This window comes from Pseudophryne corroboree, chromosome 10 (assembly GCF_028390025.1).
Source record: "Pseudophryne corroboree isolate aPseCor3 chromosome 10, aPseCor3.hap2, whole genome shotgun sequence".
NCBI classification, from domain to species: Eukaryota; Metazoa; Chordata; class Amphibia; order Anura; family Myobatrachidae; genus Pseudophryne; species Pseudophryne corroboree.
Window position 1 is genome coordinate 57,959,113 of NC_086453.1, and position 25,886 is coordinate 57,984,998.

The following is a 25,886-nucleotide window of genomic DNA, read 5'->3' on the forward strand; positions in this document are numbered from 1 at the left end:
AGCTTCAGACTTACTCGGCATCTGCGATCAGTTCAGTGCTTGTCGTTCCTGGTTTGACGTCACAAACACACCCAGCGTTCGCCCAGACACTCCTCCGTTTCTCCGGCCACTCCTGCGTTTTTTCCGGAAACGGTAGCGTTTTTTCCCACACGCCCATAAAACGGCCTGTTTCCGCCCAGTAACACCCATTTCCTGTCAATCACATTACGATCGCCAGAACGATGAAAAAGCCGTGAGTAAAATTACTAAGTGCATAGCAAATTTACTTGGCGCAGTCGCAGTGCGAACATTGCGCATGCGCATTAAGCGGAAAATCGCTGCGATGCGAAGATTTTTACCGAGCGAACAACTCGGAATGAGGGCCATAGTACAGATCTCAAGAAAAGTTAGTCAAAATCTGTGCTATCTGGCCTCCGGGGAGTTCAAGGGAAATCGCAAGTAAAAATAGGACATAGCAAGAATCTCACCGTGTGTACACACCCTAAGATAACTAGTTGTCTTCTACGTATAAAATGTGTACACAGAGCCATATATTTGTGTTGTAAAACTTCCATTGTGCATCTTTGTAGGAACAAGTTGTTATTCTTTATAGCATGTTAATCAGAATTGGTTTTCCTTTTGGATTATATAATAGGTCAGACAATAGATCTATTTGTTGTCAACAAATAGATGTTTTTTTTTTTTTTTTAAATTCAATAAATTTTTATTAAATGTTTTTCAAATTTTGTTAGAACAAACTTACACAATAGCTAAAAGCAACAAAAACACACAGTAATAACAACATACATACACCTGCATACAAAAAATAAATAAACACATAGGCCCTCATTCCGAGTTGTTCGCTCGGTATTTTTCATCGCATCGCAATGAAAATCCGCTTAGTACGCATGCGCAATGTTCGCACTGCGACAAGTAACTTTGCTATGTAGAAAGTAATTTTACTCACGGCTTTTTCATCGCTCCGGCGAACGTAATGTGATTGACAGGAAATGGGTGTTACTGGGCGGAAACACGGCGTTTCAGGGGCGTGTGGCTGAAAACGCTACCGTTTCCGGAAAAAACGCAGGAGTGGCCGGAGAAACGGTGGGAGTGCCTGGGCGAACGCTGGGTGTGTTTGTGACGTCAACCAGGAACGACAAGCACTGAACTGATCGCACAGGCAGAGTAAGTCTGAAGCTACTCTGAAACTGCTAAGTAGTTAGTAATCGCAATATTGCGAATACATCGGTCGCAATTTTAAGAAGCCAAGTTTCACTCCCAGTAGGCGGCGGCTTAGCGTGTGTAACTCTGCTAAATTCGCCTTGCGACCGATCAACTCGGAATGAGGGCCATAGTACAGCAGGCAGGTGAGAATTCAATCAAAACTATACATTAACAGCGCACCGGTGACCAGGAGCAAAGCGGTCCCAGCATACCACTTATAAAATAAGCAGAGGCATAGCAGAGATAACATAATATACCACAACACAACACAATACAACCTGGCTGGCTACGGGCTACCCACATCCACATCTCCCAAAGGGAAGAAAAAAGTAAAAAAGTACAAATCTGGGCCTTATTTATCCTTAAAATATCTAGAGCCCATCCACTTTCCCCATATCGTAAAGATTTTTTTTTCCGCATTCCCAGCCAGGAACACAAATTTTTCATGCGCAATAGTTTCATTAACCAAGGAGACCCATGCCCTAAGAATCGGGGCCTCCCCAGCCAACCACAGCCTAGCTATGCAAACCTTGGCCAGAGCACATAAATTAATGACATAACGTCTGCTGGGTGGATCTAAAGCCTCTTCATCTATAACCAACAATACACATGCTACAGGTGTAAATACGGGAGAGGGAATACCTGTATCAATGACACGTATGACCTCTTTCCAAAACATCGACATCGCAGGGCATGACCATAGCAGATGCCAAAAGTCAGCCCCCAGGCTTCCACATTTAGGGCACTTTGAATTATGAGATCCCCCAATATGTGCCAGCCTCACTGGGGTCATATATACCCTATGCAATATATATAGAATTGTATCTGCTGGTATCTAACGGAAGAAGTTGAGATCCGATGGGACCCCAAAGCATCCCTCCATATATCGTCTGACAACAACCCGACATCTGACTCCCACTTAATCCTAAGAGAGACAAGAGGGTCAGTATGGTGCATCTGGAGTATACGGCCATATATCCTAGAAACTAAGTGTCCTGATTCTAGTGTCTGCAACATTGATTTGACTGGGGAGTCAGCGAGGATTGGCGGGCCATCGGGAAATTGGGCGGCCAGAGCATGTCGCAGCTGGAGGAACCGAAAGAAAAACCCTTGAGGGACATTATACTCTTGTTGAAGTTGCTGAAATGACTTAAGCGTCCCATCATTATACAAATGGCCCAAAGAGTACACTCCCCACCTCCCGGACTTGAAGCTGACACAGTTCCGGCAGACCATAAATATTATCTAATGGGGTGTCAGGATCAATACCGTGACCTTGCAGAGTGCACCAATTTCCAAATCAAAATGGATTGTTTTATAAGTGGCAGTGCAGACATTTTGATGCTGCCGCAAAGGAGTAGTTGTAGTGGGGAACCACCAGGGTAATCTTGTAACAACATCAGTGAGTGCAAGGCAGATGTATCAAGATCGTTAACCCATTCCCAGATATACGTCAGCTGCGCCGCGTAATAGCAAAACCGGAAGTTGGGAAGAGCCAAACCCCCCAATTCCCGTGTCCTGGTCAAGGTATCAAGTCTCAGGCGTGCCCGCTTATTAGCCCAAATCAAAGAGGAAAGTAAACCATCTATTTGTTTGAAGATCTTCTGAGGGATATAAACAGGGGACTGCTGTAAAATATATAGAAGTTTGGGCTGGAAAACCATTTTTATCAAATTGACTCTCCCTGTGACCGTCAAAGGTAGCTTCCCCCAGGTCTTCACTCTATCACGAAGGAACGTTATTTGAGGTGTGATGTTAAGGGGAGGTGAATTTCCGGGGATCATTAGACACCCAAATACCCAGATATTTGAAGGAGTCCACCCACCGTAATGGAAGAGTAATTAATGGGGAGGCAGGAATCTCGCCCCGAAGCGGGATAATAAAGGATTTCTCCCAATTAATTAGAAGCCCAGAGTACCGCCCAAACTCGTTAATAATTTCTAAAATCCTAGGCATAGACTCAGCATAACAGAATATCGTCAGCATACAGGGCTACCCTATCCTCCCGAGCACCCAATTTAAAACCACAAATCCCCCCGTCCGTCCCCAAGAGGCACGCAAGGGGTTCAATAGCTATAGCAAACAGGGTAGGGGACAGCGGGCATCCCTGTCGCGTACCTCTGGACAACGGAAAGGAGTGAGACACAAAACCATTCACCGCCACTCTGGCTGAGGGAGAGGAGTACATTAAACGAACATATTTAATAAAATTTGGGCCTATACCAAATCTACGCATGATTTCCCACAAATAGTCCCACTCCACAGAATCAAAGGCCTTAGCGGCATCTAATGAAACAACTATGGAGGAGGAAGAGTCTTCACGGGGAATCTGCAAATGAGTGAATAAACGTCTAAGATTAATGGATGTCGATTTATTGGGCATAAATCCCGTCTGATCCGGGTGTATTATATGAGAGATAACCGTATTCAATCTACCCGCCAGTACCTTGGCCAAAATTTTTACATCAGTGGGCAAAAGAGATATAGGGCGATAGGACTCAACTTTCTTATGGTCCTTGTCAGGTTTAGGAAGAACCACAATCAATGCCTCCGCCATTGACGGAGGGAGGGACTCCTGTGCAAAGATTTGGTTATACAACTCAAGTAGGTGAGGGACAAAAAAATCCGAATGTTGCTTATATAACTCGGACGGCATACCATCTGACCCTGAAGCTTTACCACTAGGAGAGGCCTTAACAGCGGCCATAATTTCCTCAGGCGAAATGGGTGCTTCCAAAAGATCATAAGCCTCACAGGACAAAGAGGGGAAACAAACAGTCTAAATATTCGTCCAGTTGCGACGGAGTACAGTCTAGTCTGGAACCATACAGCCAGCTATAATATGACACAAACTCCGACACAATCTGTGGAGTCTGCTATAGAGCAGTACCATCCGAGGCCGTAATCTCAATCACAACATTAGCAGTTATGTCACCTCGTGCCAGGGAAGCCAGATACGACCCAGGCCTATCGCCAGTAGCATAAAAGGTATGGGAAGAAAAAAGGAGTCTATGCTGAGTCTTTTCCATTAAATAATCTTTCCATTCCCCTTGGGCCGAGAGCCAGGTTAATCTAGAACTATCCAGGGAGTCCCGCAAATATTGTGTTTCCGCAGCGGCACTCTGGGCCTCCAGCCCAGCCTCCCGACGCCTATAGAAGGACTTCAAATTAGACACCCGTTTGATCAAAGTACCCCTCAGAAACGCCTTGAACGTGTCCTACAAATTAGAAATAGAGTTTTCGGCATTATTCATCTCAATGAATTCCCGCCATGCGGCTACCAATTCAGAGCCATCTCCCATATGTACAAGCCAAAACGGATTAAACTTCCATACAGCCTGGCCCCTAGAACAGTGGAAATCCAGGGTAAAGGTCAAGGGGGAGTGACCCGATATACCCCTAGTCTCATATCTAATATCACTAACCCGGGGAACCAGGTCGCTCGAAAGGAGGGCCAGGTCAATCCTAGAGAACGACGAATGAGAGTGAGAGAAGCAGGAATACTGTTTAAGAAACGGATGCCTCAACCTCCAGGGATCAACCAGGCCCAACCCCGACACAACATCAGCAAAAGCGGATTTCCTAGGATGCGCAGAGGGAGGAGAAGCAGAGAATCTGTCCAGTGCCACATCTAATACATTATTGAAATCCCCCAGGCAGATAACAGATATCCCCGGAAATGAGGCCATAAACCCAGCCGCCTTCTTAAGAACATCTGGAGAGTAAGGGGGAGGCACATACACAGCTAGGAGGAGTACAGGAACATAATATAATCTACATTTCAAAAATACATATCTCCCCCAGGGATCTGTTTGTATAGACTCCAGCACAAAGGGGACGGTCCTTCTAATGAGAACCGAAACTCCGCGAGAGGCAGAGGTGTGCATTGAATGGAACGCCCAACCCACCCAGGGTTTCTTTAAAGACAGAATCCTACCGCCCACCAGATGAGTTTCCATAAGACAAACAACGTCAGCAGTACTTTGTCTAATTTGTCAAAGTACCAGGGACCTCTTAATTGTATCATTAAGCCCTCTCACATTCCACAACATCACTTTAAGCCCAGCCATAAGAAATCAAAAAACATAATAAGGACAATACCCCGCAGCCAGCCAAATCCGCCATGCAAATGTGCAATTGCTGGACACCAGTGCCTAAAAAATACAGCAGCAATCCACATACAATCAAACCTTAAACATCCACACATAAAATAACCGCAACCTGGAACAACCCTCCTCCCCCCACCCTGTATACCACCCCCAACAAGTAGCATACTTGGATCCCAGAACAAAATACAAATTCCTACAAAATAAAACAAACAAAAATCCGTTGCACCATTAAGTGGTGCAGGCACACCCTAAACGAGGCCAAGAATATAATGGCTCTTGGGAAAAAAAGGGAGATAGCTTCCACCAACCACAACACCCCTGAAAAAATTAAGGGTGAATCATATAGATTCTCCCCCCGGGACTGTATAACACACAAAAGAAAACATATACGGATAGTGTAAAACCATATATATCCCCCCCCCCCCCCCCCCAAAAGAATCAAAACAAAACCCATGACAGAATATTTAAATACAAAAATAATTAACATATCTACACAAATGAAACAGAGCAGCAGAAGAGGAGAAAGAAACCTGCAACTATTAAACATTCCCTCATCCTCCAGCCCCACAGGAGATAGCATATATCCACATTTGAAACAGCAAAAGTCCTGCAACCAGAGCTACATGGAAAAAATCAAGGATCAGCAAGAGCACGCCTTGCCGGGAAGCGTCTGTCCAGCCACATCATAGCCTCACGAGGAGTCGCAAAAAAATTTGTTTCACCATCAGCCACCACCCGCAGTCTTGAAGGAAAGAGCATAGCATATGGCAAATCAAGTTCACGGAGCCTCCTTTTAACAGGCAAGAATTGAGCCCTATCTTTTTGTACATCCACCGCGAAGTCCGGGAAGACCGATACCGGCTACCCGTTCCATTTTAAAGGGCCTTTCGTGCGAGCAAGTTTCAGAACAAGGGGGGTAATTCTGAGTTGATCGCAGCAGGATTTTTGTTAGCAATTGGGCAAAACCATGTGCACTGCAGGGGAGGCAGATTTAACATGTGCAGAGAGAGTTAGATTTGGATGTGGTGTGTTCAATCTGCAATCTAATTTGCAGTGTAACAATAAAGCAGCCAGTATTTACCCTGCACAGAAACAAAACAACCCATCCAAATCTAACTCTCTCTGCACATGTTATATCTGGCCCCCTGCAGTGCACATGGTTTTGCCCAACTGCTAAAAAATTTCCTGCTGCGATCAACTTGGAATTACCCCCAATGTCCTGGTCATGGAAATGGAGTAATCTGGCAATGAAGGTACGGGGTGGGGCCCCCGGAGGCAACGGTCGCATCGGAACTCTATGAGCTCGTTCTACGGTGAAGTAAGGTGAAAATTCTTCAGACCCAAAGGCATCCCGGAGCCACTTTTCGAGAAACTCTTCAAGAGATGAGCCCTCCTCCTTCTCAGGTAGGCCGATGAAGCGGATATTGTTACGCCGTAAACGTCCCTCCATACGCCGTCCCAGCGGGGTGACAGAATCTTCAACATTAGAGATACGGGTCTCGGCCTCCCCAACCCTCTCCCTCAACCGCTGGAGATCCTGATGAATAATGGAAAGGTCAGACTGCACCTGCCCGATTTTATCAGCCAAACGAGCTTCACTAGCGGGCACCGCGTCCAATACTCTCTGTAACGCAGCATCTGGTGGATCAGAGGAGGCAGAACTATAAGCAGGAGATGGGGGTGATGCCTCAGATCTTACAGTCTCTCCCCTCTGCTGCTGAGGACCAGGGTTATGGACAAACTTCTCCATCGCGCCCACCGCCGCACTGTGCTGGCGGCCCCTCACCATTTTGGATAACACGATGCCGCAACAACCGACCAGCAGTATATATCAAAGCAAAGGCAGGCAAAGAGGGGGGGGGGGGGGGGGGGTGCGTGCACCAACGCACTATAAAAGGCCAGCAGGTGCGGTAAATATGTATAGACACAGGGTAGTTCCCGGCTGTGTTGCGGAATGTCGGCTCAGTGTAGCTCAATGGATATGGGCCAGGGAGCTAAGCAGTATCCCAACTGAGCAGCTTCTGTAGGGCACGGAGAGCCGATTCCACAACAGCGTCTCACATGCTTGGCAAAGGAGCACACTCCCTGCAGCAATATGAGCAGGAGCAGAGATCTGCATAAACCAGAGCAAGAGGAAGGGGGAGAGGGCACATGCACCACAACTATCCCTCAGTACACCTAGCGCAGGCTCCAATGAAAGCGGGCGGCGGCGAGGAGCAGGAGAGCCGGACTTCCGGGAAGCTGAGAGTGCGATCCCGCGGCGTCACACGCGGGCCCAGCGCACAACGGGGGACCTTCACAAGACGGCTCCAAACAGGTCAGCAAACGGCAGCAGCCGGTCGAATTCCACATGGGGGGGGGGGGCACCAAATCTTTTAGACAGCGATGGTCCAAAAAGCAGCCCCAGGGGAAAATAGAGGATGTAACTGTAGGATATTGTGGCTGGAGAGCTGCACAATGCAAGTGCTACTCCATGCCCGTCCTGGCCACGCCCTCCAACACATAGATGTTTACTTTGATCATGTGACCTAGACATCTGTGGACATCCAAAATACGCAGTCGTAAAAGGCTATTTGACCTAAATTAGAATTCTATACAACAATAGATTTTACAAAACTGTACCAGTGACCAGGGACTCCAATAACATATATATGGAGATATGATCCCTTAACCACCGCCCAGAATTTTGTGTTAAATAGAGGGTCACTGCAGACTAATTGCAGCCTCCATTGAGACCTGAGATTGGGAATAGGGTTCCTTTGATTGACAAGACCTAGATGCTACGAGCGACAGGAGGCTCTATGGGACCACACCTTATGCTAGGATTCTGATTATCCTGTATAACTGCCTTAACCACTTAACTGACAATTTTTTGTCACCAAAACCGGTCAGAAATTGTCGGTTTTTTTTTAAAATGTAATATGGCTTAAAAAGCTTTTTTAAAAACTATATTTCATTTTTTTTTTTTGTAAAATATTCTTAGGGGGTGTCTCGCATCACCCCACGTCCATTAGCCCCCATTATAAAATTAATTTTTTGCACTATAGTAAAATTATGCTTTTTAAAAAAAAAGAAGAATTTACTTACCGATAATTCTATTTCTCGTAGTCCGTAGTGGATGCTGGGGACTCCGTCAGGACCATGGGGAATAGCGGCTCCGCAGGAGACAGGGCACAAAAATAAAGCTTTAGGATTAGGTGGTGTGTACTGGCTCCTCCCCCTATGACCCTCCTCCAAGCCTCAGTTAGGATACTGTGCCCGGACGAGCGTACACAATAAGGAAGGATATTGAATCCCGGGTAAGACTCATACCAGCCACACCAATCACACCGTATAACTTGTGATCTGAACCCAGTTAACAGTATGACAAACGTAGGAGCCTCTGAACAGACGGCTCACAACAATAACAACCCGAATTTGTTTGTAACAATAACTATGTACAAGTATTGCAGACAATCCGCACTTGGGATATATATATTTTCAATGCCCGGACCACGTCCAACAACTTGGAATCCTCTAAATCGTTAGTAGCCGCAGGCACCACAATAGGCTGGTTCAGGTGAAACGCTGACACCACCTTAGGCAGAAAATGAGGACGCGTCCGCAGTTCTGCCCTGTCCGCATGGAAAATCAGATATGGGCTCTTATATGATAAAGCCGCCAATTCTGATACTCTCCTGGCTGAAGCCAGGGCCAGTAGCATGGTTACTTTCCATGTAAGATACTTCAGCTCCACCGATTTGAGCGGCTCAAACCAATGGGATTTGAGAAAATCCAAGACTACATTAAGATCCCACGGTGCCACTGGGGGCACAACCAGGGGCTGTATATGTAGTACTCCTTTTACAAAAGTCTGGACTTCAGGAACTGAAGCCAATTCTTTCTGGAAGAAAATCGACAGGGCCGAAATTTGAACCTTAATGGACCCCAATTTGAGGCCCATAGACAATCCTGTTTGCAGGAAATGTAGGAATCGACCCAGTTGAAATTCCTCCGTGGGGGCCTTCCTGGCCTCACACCATGCAACATATTTTCTCTAAATGCGGTGATAATGTTGTGCAGTCACCTCCTTCCTGGCTTTTACCAGTGTAGGAATGACCTCTTCCGGAATGCCTTTTTCCCTTAGAATTCGGCGTTCAACCGCCATGCCGTCAAACGCAGCCGCGGTAAGTCTTGGAATAGACACGGTCCCTGTTGCAGCAGGTCCCGTCTTAGAGGTAGAGGCCACGGATCCTCCGTGAGCATCTCTTGAAGTTCCGGGTACCAAGTTCTTCTTGGCCAATCCGGAGCCACTAGTATCGTTCTTACTCCCTTTTGCCGTATAATTCTCAGTACTTTTGGTATGAGAGGCAGAGGAGGGAACACATACACTGACTGGAACACCCACGGTGTTACCAGAGCGTCCACAGCTATTGCCTGAGGGTCTCTTGACCTGGCGCAATACCTGTCCAGTTTTTTGTTGAGGCGGGACGCCATCATATCCACCATTGGTTTTTCCCAACGGTTCACAATCATGTGGAAAACTTCTGGATGAAGTCCCCACTCTCCCGGGTGTAGATCGTGTCTGCTGAGGAAGTCTGCTTCCCAGTTGTCCACTCCCGGAATGAATACTGCTGACAGTGCTATCACATGATCTTCCGCCCAGCGAAGAATCCTTGCAGCTTCTGCCATTGCTGTCCTGCTTCTTGTGCCGCCCTGTCTGTTTACGTGGGCGACTGCCGTGATGTTGTCCGACTGGATCAACACCGGCTGACCCTGAAGCAGGGGTTTTGCCAGACTTAGAGCATTGTAAATCGCTCTTAGCTCCAGTATATTTATGTGAAGAGACATCTCCAGGCTTGACCATACTCCCTGGAAGTTTCTTCCCTGTGTGACCGCTCCCCAGCCTCTCAGACTGGCATCCGTGGTCACCAGGACCCAGTCCTGTATGCCGAATCTGCGGCCCTCTAACAGATGAGCACTCTGCAACCACCACAGAAGAGACACCCTTGTCCGTGGCGATAAGGTTATCCGCTGATGCATCTGCAGATGTGATCCGGACCATTTGTCCAGCAGATCCCACTGAAAAGTTCGTGCGTGGAATCTGCCGAATGGAATCGCTTCGTAAGAAGCCACCATCTTTCCCAGGACTCTTGTGCATTGATGCACAGACACTTTCCCTGGTTTTAGGAGGTTCCTGACAAGTTCGGATAACTCCCTGGCTTTCTCCTCCGGAAGAAACACCTTTTTCTGAACCGTGTCCAGAATCATTCCCAGGAACAGCAGACGTGTCGTCGGGGTCAACTGAGATTTTGGAAAATTCAGAATCCACCCGTGTTGTTGCAGCACTAGTCGGGTTAGTGCTACTCCGTCCTCCAGCTGTTCTCTGGACCTTGCCCTTATCAGGAGATCGTCCAAGTAAGGGATAATTAATACGCCTCTTCTTCGCAGAAGAATCATCATTTCGGCCATTACCTTGGTAAAGACCCGAGGTGCCGTGGACAATCCAAACGGCAGCGTCTGAAACTGATAATGACAGTTTTGCACCACGAACCTGAGGTACCCTTGATGTGAAGGGCAAATTGGGACATGCAGGTAAGCATCCTTTATGTCCAGGGACACCATAAAGTCCCCTTCTTCCAGATTCGCTATCACTGCTCTGAGTGACTCCATCTTGAACTTGAATTTTTGTATGTACAGGTTCAAAGATTTCAGATTTAGAATAGGTCTTACCGAGCCGTCCGGCTTCGGTACCACAAATAGCGTGGAGTAATACCCCTTTCCCTGTTGTAGGAGGGGTACCTTGACTATCACCTGCTGAGAAAACAGCTTGTGAATGGCTTCCAATACCGTCGCCCTGTCTGAGGGAGACGTTGGCAAAGCAGACTTTAGGAACCTGCGAGGGGGAGACTTCTCGAATTCCAACCTGTAACCCTGAGATACTACCTGCAGGATCCAGGGGTCCACCTGTGAGCAAGCCCACTGTGCGCTGAAATTCTTGAGTCGACCCCCCACCGCTCCTGAGTCCGCTTGTAAGGCCCCAGCGTCATGCTGAGGGCTTTGCAGAACCCTGAGAGGGCTTCTGTTCCTGGGCAGGGGCTGCTTGCTGCCCTCTCTTACCCCTTCCTCTGCCCCGAGGCAGATATGACTGTCCTTTTGTCCGCTTGTTCTTATAGGACCGAAAGGACTGCGGCTGAAAAGACGGTGTCTTTTTCTGTTGGGAGGGGGTCTGAGGTAAAAAGGTGGATTTTCCGGCAGTTGCCGTGGCCACCAGATCCGATAGACCGACGCCAAATAATTCCTCCCCTTTATACGGCAATACTTCCATATGTCGTTTGGAATCCGCATCACCTGACCACTGTCGCGTCCATAAACTCCTTCTGGCAGATATGGACATCGCATTTACTCTCGATGCCAGAGTGCAAATATCTCTCTGAGCATCTCGCATATAAAGGAAAGCATCCTTTAATTGCTCTATAGTCAATAAAATACTGTCCCTATCCAGGGTATCAATATTTTCAGTCAGGGAATCCAACCAGACGACCCCAGCACTGCACATCCAGGCTGAGGCGATGGCTGGTCGCAATATAACACCAGTATGTGTGTATATACTTTTTAGGGTAGTTTCCAGTCTCCTATCAGCTGGATCCCTGAGGGCGGCCGTATCAGGAGACGGTAACGCCACTTGTTTTGATAAGCGTGTGAGCGCCTTATCCACCCTAGGGGGTGTTTCCCAGCGCGCCCTAACCTCTGGCGGGAAAGGGTATAATGCTAATAACTTTTTTGAAATTAGCACTTTTCTATCTGGGTTAACCCACGCTTCATCACATACATCATTTAATTCTTCTGATTCAGGAAAAACTACAGGTATTTTTTTCACCCCCCACATAATACCCCTTTTTGTGGTACTTGCAGTATCAGAGATATGCAAAGCCTCCTTCATTGCCGTGATCATATAACGTGTGGCCCTACTTGAAAATACGTTTGTTTCATCACCGTCGACACTAGATTCAGTGTCTGTGTCTGGGTCTGTGTCGACCGACTGAGGTAAAGGGCGCTTTACAGCCCCTGACGGTGTCTGAGACGCCTGGGCAGGTACTAACTGGTTTGCCGGCCGTCTCATGTCGTCAACTGATTTTTGTAATGTGCTGACATTATCACGTAATTCCATAAACAAAGCCATCCATTCCGGTGTCGACTCCCTGGGGGGTGACATCACCATTATCGGCAATTGCTCTGCCTCCACACCAACATCGTCCTCATACATGTCGACACACACGTACCGACACACAGCAGACACACAGGGAATGCTCTTATCGAAGACAGGACCCCACTAGCCCTTTGGGGAGACAGAGGGAGAGTTTGCCAGCACACACCCAAGCGCTATAATATATATGGGAACAACCTTATATAAGTGTTGTTCCTTATAGCAGCTTAAATATATCAAAATATCGCCAAAAAATGCCCCCCCTCTCTGTTTTACCCTGTTTCTGTAGTGCAGTGCAGGGGAGAGTCCTGGGAGCCTTCCTCACAGCGGAGCTGAGCAGGAAAATGGCGCTGTGTGCTGAGGAGAATAAGCCCCGCCCCCTATTTCGGCGGGCTTTTCTCCCGGAGTTTTAGATATCTGGCATGGGTTAAATACATACATATAGCCTCAATGGCTATATGTGATGTATTCTTTTGCCATAAAGGTATTAAATATTGCTGCCCAGGGCGCCCCCAGCAGCGCCCTGCACCCTCCGTGACCGCTTGGTGTGAAGTGTGTGACAACAATGGCGCACAGCTGCAGTGCTGTGCGCTACCTTCATGAAGACTGAAGAGCCTTCTGCCGCCTGTTTCCGGACCTTCAATCTTCAGCATCTGTAAGGGGGGTCGGCGGCGCGGCTCCGGGACGAACCCCAGGGTGAGACCTGTGTTCCGACTCCCTCTGGAGCTAATGGTGTCCAGTAGCCTAAGAATCCAATCCATCCTGCACGCAAGTGAGTTGAAATTCTCTCCCCTAAGTCCCTCGATGCAGTGAGCCTGTTGCCAGCAGGACTCACTGAAAATAAGATTTTACTTACCGATAAATCTATTTCTCGGAGTCCGTAGTGGATGCTGGGGTTCCTGAAAGGACCATGGGGAATAGCGGCTCCGCAGGAGACAGGGCACAAAAAGTAAAGCTTTTTCCGATCAGGTGGTGTGCACTGGCTCCTCCCCCTATGACCCTCCTCCAGACTCCAGTTAGGTACTGTGCCCGGACGAGCGTACACAATAAGGGAGGATTTTGAATCCCGGGTAAGACTCATACCAGCCACACCAATCACACCGTACAACTTGTGATCTAAACCCAGTTAACAGTATGATAACAGCGGAGCCTCTGAAAGATGGCTTCCTTCAACAATAACCCGAATTAGTTAACAATAACTATGTACAATTTATGCAGATAATCCGCACTTGGGATGGGCGCCCAGCATCCACTACGGACTCCGAGAAATAGATTTATCGGTAAGTAAAATCTTATTTTCTCTATCGTCCTAGTGGATGCTGGGGTTCCTGAAAGGACCATGGGGATTATACCAAAGCTCCCAAACGGGCGGGAGAGTGCGGATGACTCTGCAGCACCGAATGAGAGAACTCCAGGTCCTCCTTAGCCAGAGTATCAAATTTGTAAAATTTTACAAACGTGTTCTCCCCTGACCACGTAGCTGCTCGGCAAAGTTGTAATGCCGAGACCCCTCGGGCAGCCGCCCAAGATGAGCCCACCTTCCTTGTGGAGTGGGCCTTTACAGATTTAGGCTGTGGCAGGCCTGCCACAGAATGTGCAAGTTGGATTGTGCTACAGATCCAACGAGCAATCGTCTGCTTAGACGCCGGAGCACCCATCTTGTTGGGTGAATACAATATAAACAACGAGTCAGATTTTCTGACTCCAGCTGTCCTTGCAATATATATTTTTAATGCTCTGACAACGTCCAGTAACTTGGAGTCCTCCAAGTCACTTGTAGCCGCAGGCACTACAATAGGCTGGTTCAGATGAAATGCTGACACCACCTTAGGGAGAAAATGCGGACGAGTCCGCAGTTCTGCCCTGTCCGAATGGAAAATCAGATATGGGCTTTTGTAAGATAAAGCTGCCAATTCTGACACTCTCCTGGCAGAAGCCAGGGCTAGAAGCATGGTCACTTTCCATGTGAGATATTTCAAATCCACCTTTTTTAGTGGTTCAAACCAATGAGATTTTAGGAAATCCAAAACCACATTGAGATCCCACGGTGCCACTGGAGGCACCACAGGAGGCTGTATATGCAGCACTCCCTTAACAAAGGTCTGGACTTCAGGGACTGAAGCCAATTCTTTTTGAAAGAAAATCGACAGGGCCGAAATTTGAACCTTAATAGATCCCAATTTGAGACCCATTGACAATCCTGATTGCAGGAAATGTAGGAATCGACCCAGTTGAAATTCCTCCGTCGGAGCACTCCGATCTTCGCACCACGCAACATATTTTCGCCAAATTCGGTGATAATGTTGCACGGTTACTTCCTTCCTTGCTTTAATCAAAGTAGGAATGACTTCTTCCGGCATGCCTTTTTCCTTTAGGATCCGGCGTTCAACCGCCATGCCGTCAAACGCAGCCGCGGTAAGTCTTGAAACAGACAGGGACCCTGCTGAAGCAAGTCCCTCCTTAGAGGTAGAGGCCACGGATCTTCCGTGATCATCTCTTGAAGTTCCGGGTACCAAGTCCTTCTTGGCCAATCCGGAACCACTAGTATCGTTCTTACGCCTCTTTGCCGTATAATTCTCAATACTTTTGGTATGAGAGGCAGAGGAGGAAACACATACACCGACTGGTACACCCAAGGCGTTACCAGCGCGTCCACAGCTATTGCCTGCGGATCTCTTGACCTGGCGCAATACCTGTCCAGTTTTTTGTTGAGGCGAGACGCCATCATGTCCACCATTGGTCTTTCCCAACGGGTTACCAGCATGTGGAAGACTTCTGGATGAAGTCCCCACTCTCCCGGGTGAAGATCGTGTCTGCTGAGGAAGTCTGCTTCCCAGTTGTCCACTCCCGGGATGAACACTGCTGACAGTGCTATCACATGATTCTCTGCCCAGCGAAGAATCCTTGCAGCTTCTGCCATTGGACTCCTGCTTCTTGTGCCGCCCTGTCTGTTCACATGGGCGACTGCCGTGATGTTGTCCGACTGGATCAACACCGGTTTTCCCTGAAGCAGAGGTTCTGCCTGGCTTAGAGCATTGTATATTGCTCTTAGTTCCAGAATGTTTATGTGAAGAGACGTTTCCAGGCTCATCCATACTCCCTGGAAGTTTCTTCCTTGTGTGACTGCTCCCCAGCCTCTCAGGCTGGCGTCCGTGGTCACCAGGATCCAATCCTGTATGCCGAATCTGCGGCCCTCCAATAGATGAGCACTCTGCAACCACCACAGAAGAGACACCCTTGTCCTTGGAGACAGGGTTATCCGCAGGTGCATCTGAAGATGCGACCCTGACCATTTGTTCAACAGATCCCTTTGGAAAATTCTCGCGTGGAATCTGCCGAATGGAATTGCTTCGTAAGAAGCCACCATTTTTCCCAGGACTCTTGTGCATTGATGTACAGACACCTTTCCTGGTTTTAGGAGGTTCCTGACAAGCTCGGATAACTCCTTGGCTTTTTCCTCCGGGAGAAAAACCTTTTTCTGAACCGTGTCCAGAATCATCCCTAGGAACAGCAGACGAGTTGTCGGCATTAACTGGGATTTTGGAATATTCAGAATCCACCCGTGCTGTTTTAGCACTTCTTGAGACAGTGCTAATCCCATCTCTAGCTGTTCTCTGGACCTCGCCCTTATTAGGAGATCGTCCAAGTATGGGATAATTAATACGCCTTTTCTTCGAAGAAGAATCATCATCTCGGCCATTACCTTTGTAAAGATCCGAGGTGCCGTGGACAATCCGAACGGCAGCGTCTGAAACTGATAGTGACAGTTTTGTACAACGAACCTGAGGTACCCCTGGTGTGAGGGGTAAATTGGAACGTGGAGATACGCATCCTTGATGTCCAAGGATACCATAAAGTCCCCCTCTTCCAGGTTCGCTATCACTGCTCTGAGTGACTCCATTTTGAACTTGAACTTCTTTATGTACAGGTTCAAGGACTTCAGATTTAGAATAGGCCTTACCGAGCCATCCGGCTTCGGTACCACAAAAAGAGTGGAATAATACCCCTTCCCTTGTTGCAGAAGAGGAACCTTGACTATCACCTGCTGAGAGTACAGCTTGTGAATGGCTTCCAAAACCGTCTCCCTTTCGGAGGGGGACGTTGGTAAAGCAGACTTCAGGAAACGGCGAGGTGGATCTGTCTCTAATTCCAACCTGTATCCCTGAGATATTATCTGCAGGATCCAGGGATCTACTTGCGAGTGAGCCCACTGCGCGCTGTAATTTTTGAGACGACCCCCCACCGTCCCCGAGTCCGCTTGAGAAGCCCCAGCGTCATGCTGAGGCTTTTGTAGAAGCCGGGGAGGGCTTCTGATCCTGGGAAGGAGCTGCGTGTTGCTGTCTCTTCCCTCGACCTTTGCCTCGTGGCAGATATGAATAGCCCTTTGCTCTCTTATTTTTAAAGGAACGAAAGGGCTGCGGTTGAAAAGTCGGTGCCTTTTTCTGTTGGGGAGTGACTTGAGGTAGAAAGGTGGATTTCCCGGCTGTAGCCGTGGCCACCAAATCTGATAGACCGACTCCAAATAACTCCTCCCCTTTATACGGCAAAACTTCCATATGCCGTTTTGAATCCGCATCGCCTGTCCACTGTCGCGTCCATAAAGCTCTTCTGGCCGAAATGGACATAGCACTTACCCGTGATGCCAGTGTGCATATATCCCTCTGTGCATCACGCATATAAAGAAATGCATCCTTTATTTGTTCTAACGACAGTAAAATATTGTCCCTGTCCAGGGTATCAATATTTTCAATCAGGGATTCTGACCAAACTACCCCCGCACTGCCCATCCAGGCAGTCGCTACAGCTGGTCGTAGTATAACACCTGCATGTGTGTATATACTTTTTTGGATATTTTCCATCCTCCTATCTGATGGATCTTTAAGTGCGGCCGTCTCAGGAGAGGGTAACGCCACTTGTTTAGATAAGCGTGTTAGCGCCTTGTCCACCCTAGGAGGTGTTTCCCAGCGCTCCCTAACCTCTGGCGGGAAAGGGTATAATGCCAATAATTTCTTTGAAATTATCAGCTTTTTATCAGGGGCAACCCACGCTTCATTACACACGTCATTTAGTTCTTCTGATTCAGGAAAAACTATAGGTAGTTTTTTCATACCCCACATAATACCCTGTTTAGTGGTACCTGTAGTATCAGCTAAATGTAACGCCTCCTTCATTGCCAAAATCATATAACGTGTGGCCCTACTGGAAAATACGGTTGATTCGTCACCGTCACCACTGGAGTCATCGCCTGTGTCTGGGTCTGTGTCGACCGACTGAGGCAAAGGGCGTTTCACAGCCCCTGACGGTGTTTGAGTCGCCTGGACAGGCACTAATTGATTGTCCGGCCGTCTCATGTCGTCAAACGACTGCTTTAGCGTGTTGACACTATCCCGTAGTTCCATAAATAAAGGCATCCATTCTGGTGTCGACTCCCTAGGGGGTGACATCCTCATATTTGGCAATTGCTCCGCCTCCACACCAATATCGTCCTCATACATGTCGACACACACGTACCGACACACAGCAGACACACAGGGAATGCTCCTAACGAAGACAGGACCCACTAGCCCTTTGGGGAGACAGAGGGAGAGTTTGCCAGCACACACCAAAAGCGCTATATATATATCAGGGATAGCCTTATAATAAGTGCTCCCTTATAGCTGCTTTGTTATATCAAAATATCGCCATAAATGTGCCCCCCCCCTCTCTGTTTTACCCTGTTTCTGTAGTGCAGTGCAGGGGAGAGACTTGGGAGCCGTCCTGACCAGCGGAGCTGTGAGAGGAAATGGCGCCGTGTGCTGAGGAGATAGGCCCCGCCCCTTTTCCGGCGGGCTCGTCTCCCGCTATTTAGAAAAATTAGGCAGGGGTTAAATATCTCCATATAGCCTCTAGGGCTATATGTGAGGTATTTTTAGCCTTTATAGGTACTCATTTGCCTCCCAGGGCGCCCCCCTCCCAGCGCCCTGCACCCTCAGTGACTGCCGTGTGAAGTGTGCTGAGAGGAAAATGGCGCACAGCTGCAGTGCTGTGCGCTACCTTTAGAAGACTGCAGGAGTCTTCAGCCGCCGATTCTGGACCTCTTCTGATTTCAGCATCTGCAAGGGGGCCGGCGGCGTGGCTCCGGTGACCATCCAGGCTGTACCTGTGATCGTCCCTCTGGAGCTTGATGTCCAGTAGCCAAGAAACCAATCCATCCTGCACGCAGGTGAGTTGACTCCTTCTCCCCTCAGTCCCTCGCTGCAGTGATCCTGTTGCCAGCAGGAATCACTGTAAAATAAAAAACCTAGCTAAACTTTCTCTAAGCAGCTCTTTAGGAGAGCCACCTAGATTGCACCCTTCTCGGCCGGGCACAAAAATCTAACTGGAGTCTGGAGGAGGGTCATAGGGGGAGGAGCCAGTGCACACCACCTGATCGGAAAAAGCTTTACTTTTTGTGCCCTGTCTCCTGCGGAGCCGCTATTCCCCATGGTCCTTTCAGGAACCCCAGCATCCACTAGGACGATAGAGAAAATAAAAAACCTAAAAACTTTTTCTAAGCAGCTCTTTAGGAGAGCCACCTAGATTGCACCCTGCTCGGACGGGCACAAAAACCTAACTGAGGCTTGGAGGAGGGTCATAGCGGGAGGAGCCAGTACACACCACCTAATCCTAAAGCTTTATTTTTGTGCCCTGTCTCCTGCGGAGCCGCTATTCCCCATGGTCCTGACGGAGTCCCCAGCATCCACTTAGGACGTTAGAGAAACATTGATGGCAGTTGCCCATCGCCTCTCAACTGACACAAATGGCACAAAACTATCAAACATCAGCGTCAGGACCATCAATGTTTGTCAAACATCTGTGCTCGATACTCATCTCTAGCCTGTGGCCATACAGTTTGGGACAACAGCAATAGCTAGTTATAGCAGACTATAAAATGTCTCCAGCACCAGAGGATCTAAGTGCAGGTGAGGTGATACAACCAGTAGCTGGGTGAAAGAGAGTGTGGAATCTTAGAATCTTGTGCTTCAGCTATCATGCCTCCAGCTGTTTCAGGTTCTGGGATGCTACAAAAGAACTCCGATTATATCAGGCACATGGGGGGTCATTCCGAGGTGTTCGCTAGCTGCATTCGTTCGCTGTGCAGCGATCAGGCAAAAGAACGGCACTTCTGCGCGTCGTACTATTACAACGAATGATGTAGTTTCACACATGGTCTAGCGAAGCTTTTCAGTCGCACTGCTGACCGCAGAGTGATTGACAGGAAGTGGGCGTTTCTGGGTGTCAACTGACCGTTTTCAGGGAGTGTTCGGAAAAACGCAGGCGTGCCAGGAAAAACGCAGGCGTGGCTGGGCGAACGCAGGGCGTGTTCATGACGTCAAAACAGGAACTGAACAGTCTGAAGTGATCGCAAGCGCTGAGTAGGTCTGAAGCTACTCTGAAACTGCACAAAATTATTTTGTAGCCGCTGTGCGATCCTTTCGTTCGCACTTCTGCTAAGCTACAATACACTCCCAGTGGGAGGCGGCATAACATTTGCACGGCTGCTAAAAACTGCTAGCGAGCGATCAACTCGGAATGACCACCATGGTTACTTCTCATTAGATTTCAGGATCTTGATTGCCTCATTGCTAGTCTATATTGTCAGGACAGGCATAGGATACAGATATTGATATGTTTAGCTCTGGTGGCAGATAAGGAGATGACGTTGGTGGTGGTGTTCTACTGTTGTGATATCAGCAGGGACTGCGGCAAGTGAGCATTGGCGGAGATATCCCTTCTTCAGGTGGAGAGTTGTCCGCTTAGTTGACCACCTGGACTTTGTGTTACATGGTATGTGGTTTGGGAATCTGTGACCATGTGGCAGAGACTTGCATGATTAAATGTTACACAATAAAGGTCTGTGTCCATTTCCCCGCCTTACTGTAGTTGGTTGTGGATGGGGTGCTAGGTGTGTAGACATTCCGTAGTCGTGTGCAATGTGCAAAGCCGCACCTGCTAACTATTTTTAAATGCTGGCAGTCATGCAGGACCTTTATTAAAATATCACAGCACATGAGGAATGAAGAATTATGCCCTACACCCATGTACATATGCTAAGAAAATCAAGAAAGAACAATACTGACAAGTGTCAGCTCGGGTTATTTATCCATTAACATGTGGCAGAGCCTTCTTAACACCAATGTAGGCCCTGGGTAAAGCAATTCACTGTGGCCCTTAACCACCCACTGATGGGAACCAATTTAAAAAAAATCATAATCTGTCCTTCCTGTAGTCCTGCGTTGTCTCTTCACACGCTTCCATATAGTGAATAGCTGTCAGCACTCCGATTGGTGGATAGCTCCAGCCATCCATCAATCAGCATTCTGATAGCCGTTCACTGTCTGTCTGGAAGACCTTACTGTGTGACCACCACGCACCCCTGCTCGAAGCCCCCTAGAAATATGGGGTCCTGGACAGCTGCCCAGTGTGCCTATACGCTAAAATGGCCCTGATATGCGAGTGTTCTTATGGAATTAAACAATAGCACCTGGAACATGCTTCCAATAACTGCCTATTTAAGAGCACATAAATAAACATAATGACCAATAGTAAGGAGAGCCAGTGAAGTCAGGGTAAGAATAACTGACTTACTGCAGATCTCCAGGAAACGCCGTTGAATGCAAATGATGTTTTAAAAGGTCATAGCTGTTTAAACCAATACAGGACATGAACGGAAATAAGCAAAAAAAAAAAACAATAGAAAATTCACATTCCACACTCAGCTGGTGATATGCCTGAGGACCATTCAGAAGGCAGTAAGAGAGGAGAGGACAGTGCATGATAAACCAGATTTCATGTTAAGAGTTAAATGGCATTCAGCATTTAGGAATTATTGCCAAGATTAAATGGTCTCGCTGCCTCCAATTAAAGAGATAGCCAGATATAAACGAGAAATAATTATACAATAATCTGTACAGATTAAGGAGTCGATTTATCACCATCCACATGATGCGGATGTGGTGTGATAATATCGGCCAAACTCGCCTGCAATAATTGTGTACATCGCATAGATCAGGCATGTCCAAACTGCGGCCCTCCAGCTGTTGTGAAACTACATATCCCAGCATGCCCTGACACAGTTTTGCTGTCAGAGAATGCTAAAGCTGTGTCAGGGCACGCTGGGATGTGTAGTTTCTCAACAGCTGGAGGGCCGCAGTTTGGACATGCCTGGCATAGATGTATCAATTATCGCATGCAGGGACAGAGCTTGTGAGAAAGCTCTGTCCCTGCAATGCCTCTCTACGCAGCATCATCGGGGTATTTTTCGTAAAAAATACCCGGATGTTCTGCTGCACATGTGCCGCCGTGCGTTGCTACTGCCGCCACCAGGGTCCCCACCCCCCACGTCGCGACTGCCCCCGCGGCAGAAATAGCACCCCCCCTTCCCCACCGGATTTATACTTACCAGTCCCTGGAGCCGGTGTCCGCTGCTCCAGGAAGACCGATCCTGCTTCTGTGCTGTGATTCCCGGTGCTGTAAAGTGAACTGCCGTTTTGCAGCGTCACTTTACTGCACAGAGGTCACAGCACAGCATATGGAGGACACGGCGCCTGCCAGCGCTCACTAGAACAGCAGACACCAGCTCCTGGGACAGGTAAGTATGTTTTTTTTTTACTTTGTTTTTTTTTTCAAAGGTGTGCGGGACCCAGCCAGTGTGATCGGCTATATGTGTCCGATGCACACACAAGCTGATCACACTGGCTTGGTCCCACTCAGCTTACTCTGCCAGGGGCAGTGATTTCGCCAGCCTGTGCTGGTGTTAATATCACAGGGCAAATTGCAGAGTTTTTACACTTTTTCTTTTTTTTTTTTTTAGTAAATTCAGCCACATCACATTTCCCATTTTAAGTATGGGGAATGCGATATGGATTACTAAAAAAAATTACAATTTAGGGTTTGGAGCAGGGTTTTTTTTCATGAAAACTGCTCCAAATGCCCGTACATATATTACATGAGTAATACTAAAATAATGTGAAAAGGGTGTAAATAGGCCCCTAAAACTTTACAAACTGTAATAACTTAGGGCAGGATTCTCAGCCACAAGTACATCTAACAGGTCATGTTTTGTGGATTTCTGTCTGTGGAAACAGAACGGATTATTACTGACCCAGCAAAATAGATTAACTCATCTGTCAAGAATTAAAGAAATACTGAAAACATGACATGTTGCGGGTAATTGAGGATTGGGGTTGAGAAACCCTGATTTAGGGGATTGACTTGATAAACTACGCAACTGCAACATTCGTAAACATTTTCGTAAACAGGGGGTTTACCGCATTTTCCTGATGTACTAACCCACGTCCGGCAGGTCAGCGCCACGGCGGGGTTCGCCAGCTTTAGCTGGCGATAGTCCATAGAAGCCTATGGGCTTCTCTCCGCGGCGCTGTGTGAGGGATCCGATCGGATCCCTCCTCAGCATGCCCTGCGGCCGCCCCCGTCACCCCGCACATGCGCAGACTGACTCCTGGGGCCGAATCCCGGAAGTCAGGCTGCCGCTGTGCAACGCGGAGGACAGCTCTTATCGGAAGAGCTGTCCTCCGCAATGCTGATCGCATATGTTAGTACATATGCGATCAGCATCGTGGCGCAGGGCGGCGATGTACATTAGTACATCCCGCCCACAGTAAGGTTTGGGATATACAGTAAGATAAAGGAGAAAACACAGGAAAACCACATAAAACTCTGACCTGTGCTCTGTGCCGCTTTGACCAGCCCCTTCCTCAGGATGTCCTTCAGCCAGGATTTCATTTTAAAGTCTCCATCTCCTCCAACTACAGACACCACCAGGTTCGGTGGTGGGATCTTCCAGTGATGGGTGATAAGGTTGTAGACGATGGAGGGGTCAGTCTCGTTTGACAAGCGAATAAACTGTAGTGAGAGCATAAAAATACATCAGGGACAGTTACATATTATGAGCATCAACAGCTACCATACCTTATTGCTGACTTCATCATTAAACTTACATTTTGTTTATCATACTGCACAAAAAAAAAAAATACGACCTCGCCCCCATCACAGCCCACCTGCTTGTCCTCCCAGGGAGGACAATTTATAAGTAGGTAAGTATGTGGAACTTTATCTCCGTCCACTTTATCACTCTCCAAGGCTTCGTACATACACTAAGGGGGTTATTCAATTCTGGTCGAAAAAACTGCACTTTTCGCCCGTTTTTAGGTCGAATTTACATTCGACCTATTCAATGCCCGTGCCTTTTTTCGAATGGTCACAAAATCCGGCACTGGCAAAAACCACGTGCATCGGTGAATTCGCCGCCGACACATGTGTTTTGTCAAATTCCCAGGTGTTTTCGCCCACTTTTGGCGCAACTTTCATTGGGCAAAAATGGATAAAAAAAATGGGCAAAAACGCCCGCAATTAAATACCCTGTGTCGAATTAGTGCCGTTTTTTTACATTCGACCTATTCAATGCCCGTGCCTTTTTTCGAATGGTTGAAAAATCCAGCAGTGGCAAAAACCACTTGCATCTGTGAATTCGCCACCGATACATGTGTTTAGTCAAATTCCTGGGTGTTTTCGCCCGCTTTTGGCGCAACTTTCATTGGGCAAAAATGGATAAAAAAATAGGCGAAAACGCCCGCAACTGAATACCCTGTGTCGAATTAGTGCCATTTTTTTAGTAGTCGAAAAAACGGCACTTAATTGAATACCCCCCCTTAGCCTACCCGTGAATTACTGCTAAAGCTAATAAGGCTCCTTATCCGCATCCACTGATTCCACAGATTTTAGTAGTTAACAGCTTATTCAACTTTTTAGTGGAGATAAATAAAAACACAATGAAAAAATAACATTTCTGTTGATCACAGAAGGCAAATCATTACGCACTATACTAATAAGGTTTGATTTCGGGGTTGACAGAGCCTTTTATATTGCATAAGTTTAATAAAAAAAAAAAAAAAACATTTGATGGCAACATTAGATTTGCAGCTAAAGGGGACCGTGACATGTTTTTGACTTCTGAGGCAAAAAGTAAAATGGCGTCAGATGTATTCCTAGCACAGAAGCATTTGCATGCTGTCCGCTCACAAAACCCACATTTGGACAGAAGAGCCTCTATTTGTTGCTGGGATGTGGTCTCTTGACTGGAACCTGCTTTGAATGGCTGACATGTGAGCTGTTCCAGTGAATGTCTGATAAACAGCTCGTCTAAAAATAGCCGACAGAGCTGATGGGAGAGGTAAAACATCCCACAGAAGGAGCACAAAAAAATGTCACAAAATGCTGACAAAACAAGAAAGAAAAAAAAAATGATGTTCAAAATTACTGGGGAAATAGATGCATAAAATCATACTGGCCTACTCTCCCGGAACGGCCAGGAGGCTCCTGAAAACTCCCGGCAACCCGGAAAAGTGGGCACCAGCAGCCTGTATACATGTGCCTGCAAGCAGCCCCCCCGCCCCCCCACCAGTAGCCTCCTGCTTATGGAGGAAAAGTGGGTGATGACTACACTGCCAGTAGAGGAGTAAAAAAAAGTAGGTAAGTATAACTTTATCTTTCTCAACTTTCTCTCTCTCCAAAGTTTGATACATCTCACCCTGGTCCTAAATGGCTTTTTCTGCAAGGTTAGTTGATACATCTCACCCAGTCATAATTTCAAGTATATTTCTGAAAGTAAGTGATGCTTTTAATGTCAATAATCATTGTAGGCTTGGTCTTGCGTGAGACTCTGTATTGGCCCCTGGATGTTCCAGTTACAAACCACACAGCTTTATTCATGGACTAGAAATTCTGTGAATTGTGACTTTACAAATACATAGTGGAATGCCATTCCACAGATGTCACAGCAAACGTGAACACAGTACACAGCCCTCGGCTCTACAAAGCTGGTAAGAGGCTTCTTAAAACCTTCTATGGGGTGTGGTGTGTCATATATGCAAATCACTTACCTGTATAGGTACACCCTCAATTATCCAGTAGTTGATGGTCCGGCACCTCTTTTAACCCGGACACATTAGGTGCCGTGGGAAGTTAGGCTGCAGGTGGGAGTTAGGATGCGGGAAACTTAGATTGGCTGTGGGAGGGCTTAGATAGGCTGCGGGAGGGCTTAGTTAGATCAGTCAATGAAAGAAGTGCACCCATAATAAATTATTGCACCTGGACTGGTGAGCTGCCGTTCTTTCCAGCTGCAAAATAGCCAACGATACATCACCAACAGAAGCGAAAGGCACAAGCAAGCAGGGCGGGCACCTGGGGCGCGGCCTCAGTCACCACGCAGGCGCCAGCCACCCACCCGCACCCCAGCTGCAGCCGGCGCCACTGTCAGACGCTAGAGGTCATAATTTACCTCTAGTGTCTGTGTGGTGCTATGTAAGAGACGTCATGACGTCTCTCCCATAGAGAGGAGCGGGCGGCCA

The 25,886-nt window shown here is 47.6% G+C and overlaps 1 protein-coding gene across 1 annotated transcript in view; it reads right to left on the reverse strand.

Moving 5' to 3' along the window:
- The window catches only part of TRPM4 (transient receptor potential cation channel subfamily M member 4), a 211,149-nt gene that overhangs the window by 122,212 nt on the left and 63,051 nt on the right, over positions 1–25,886 (reverse strand). The window contains exon 4 of the mRNA XM_063942435.1: positions 23,202–23,382. Coding sequence (XP_063798505.1) covers positions 23,202–23,382 — 181 coding nt within the window. The remainder of the gene's footprint in view (positions 1–23,201; positions 23,383–25,886) is intronic.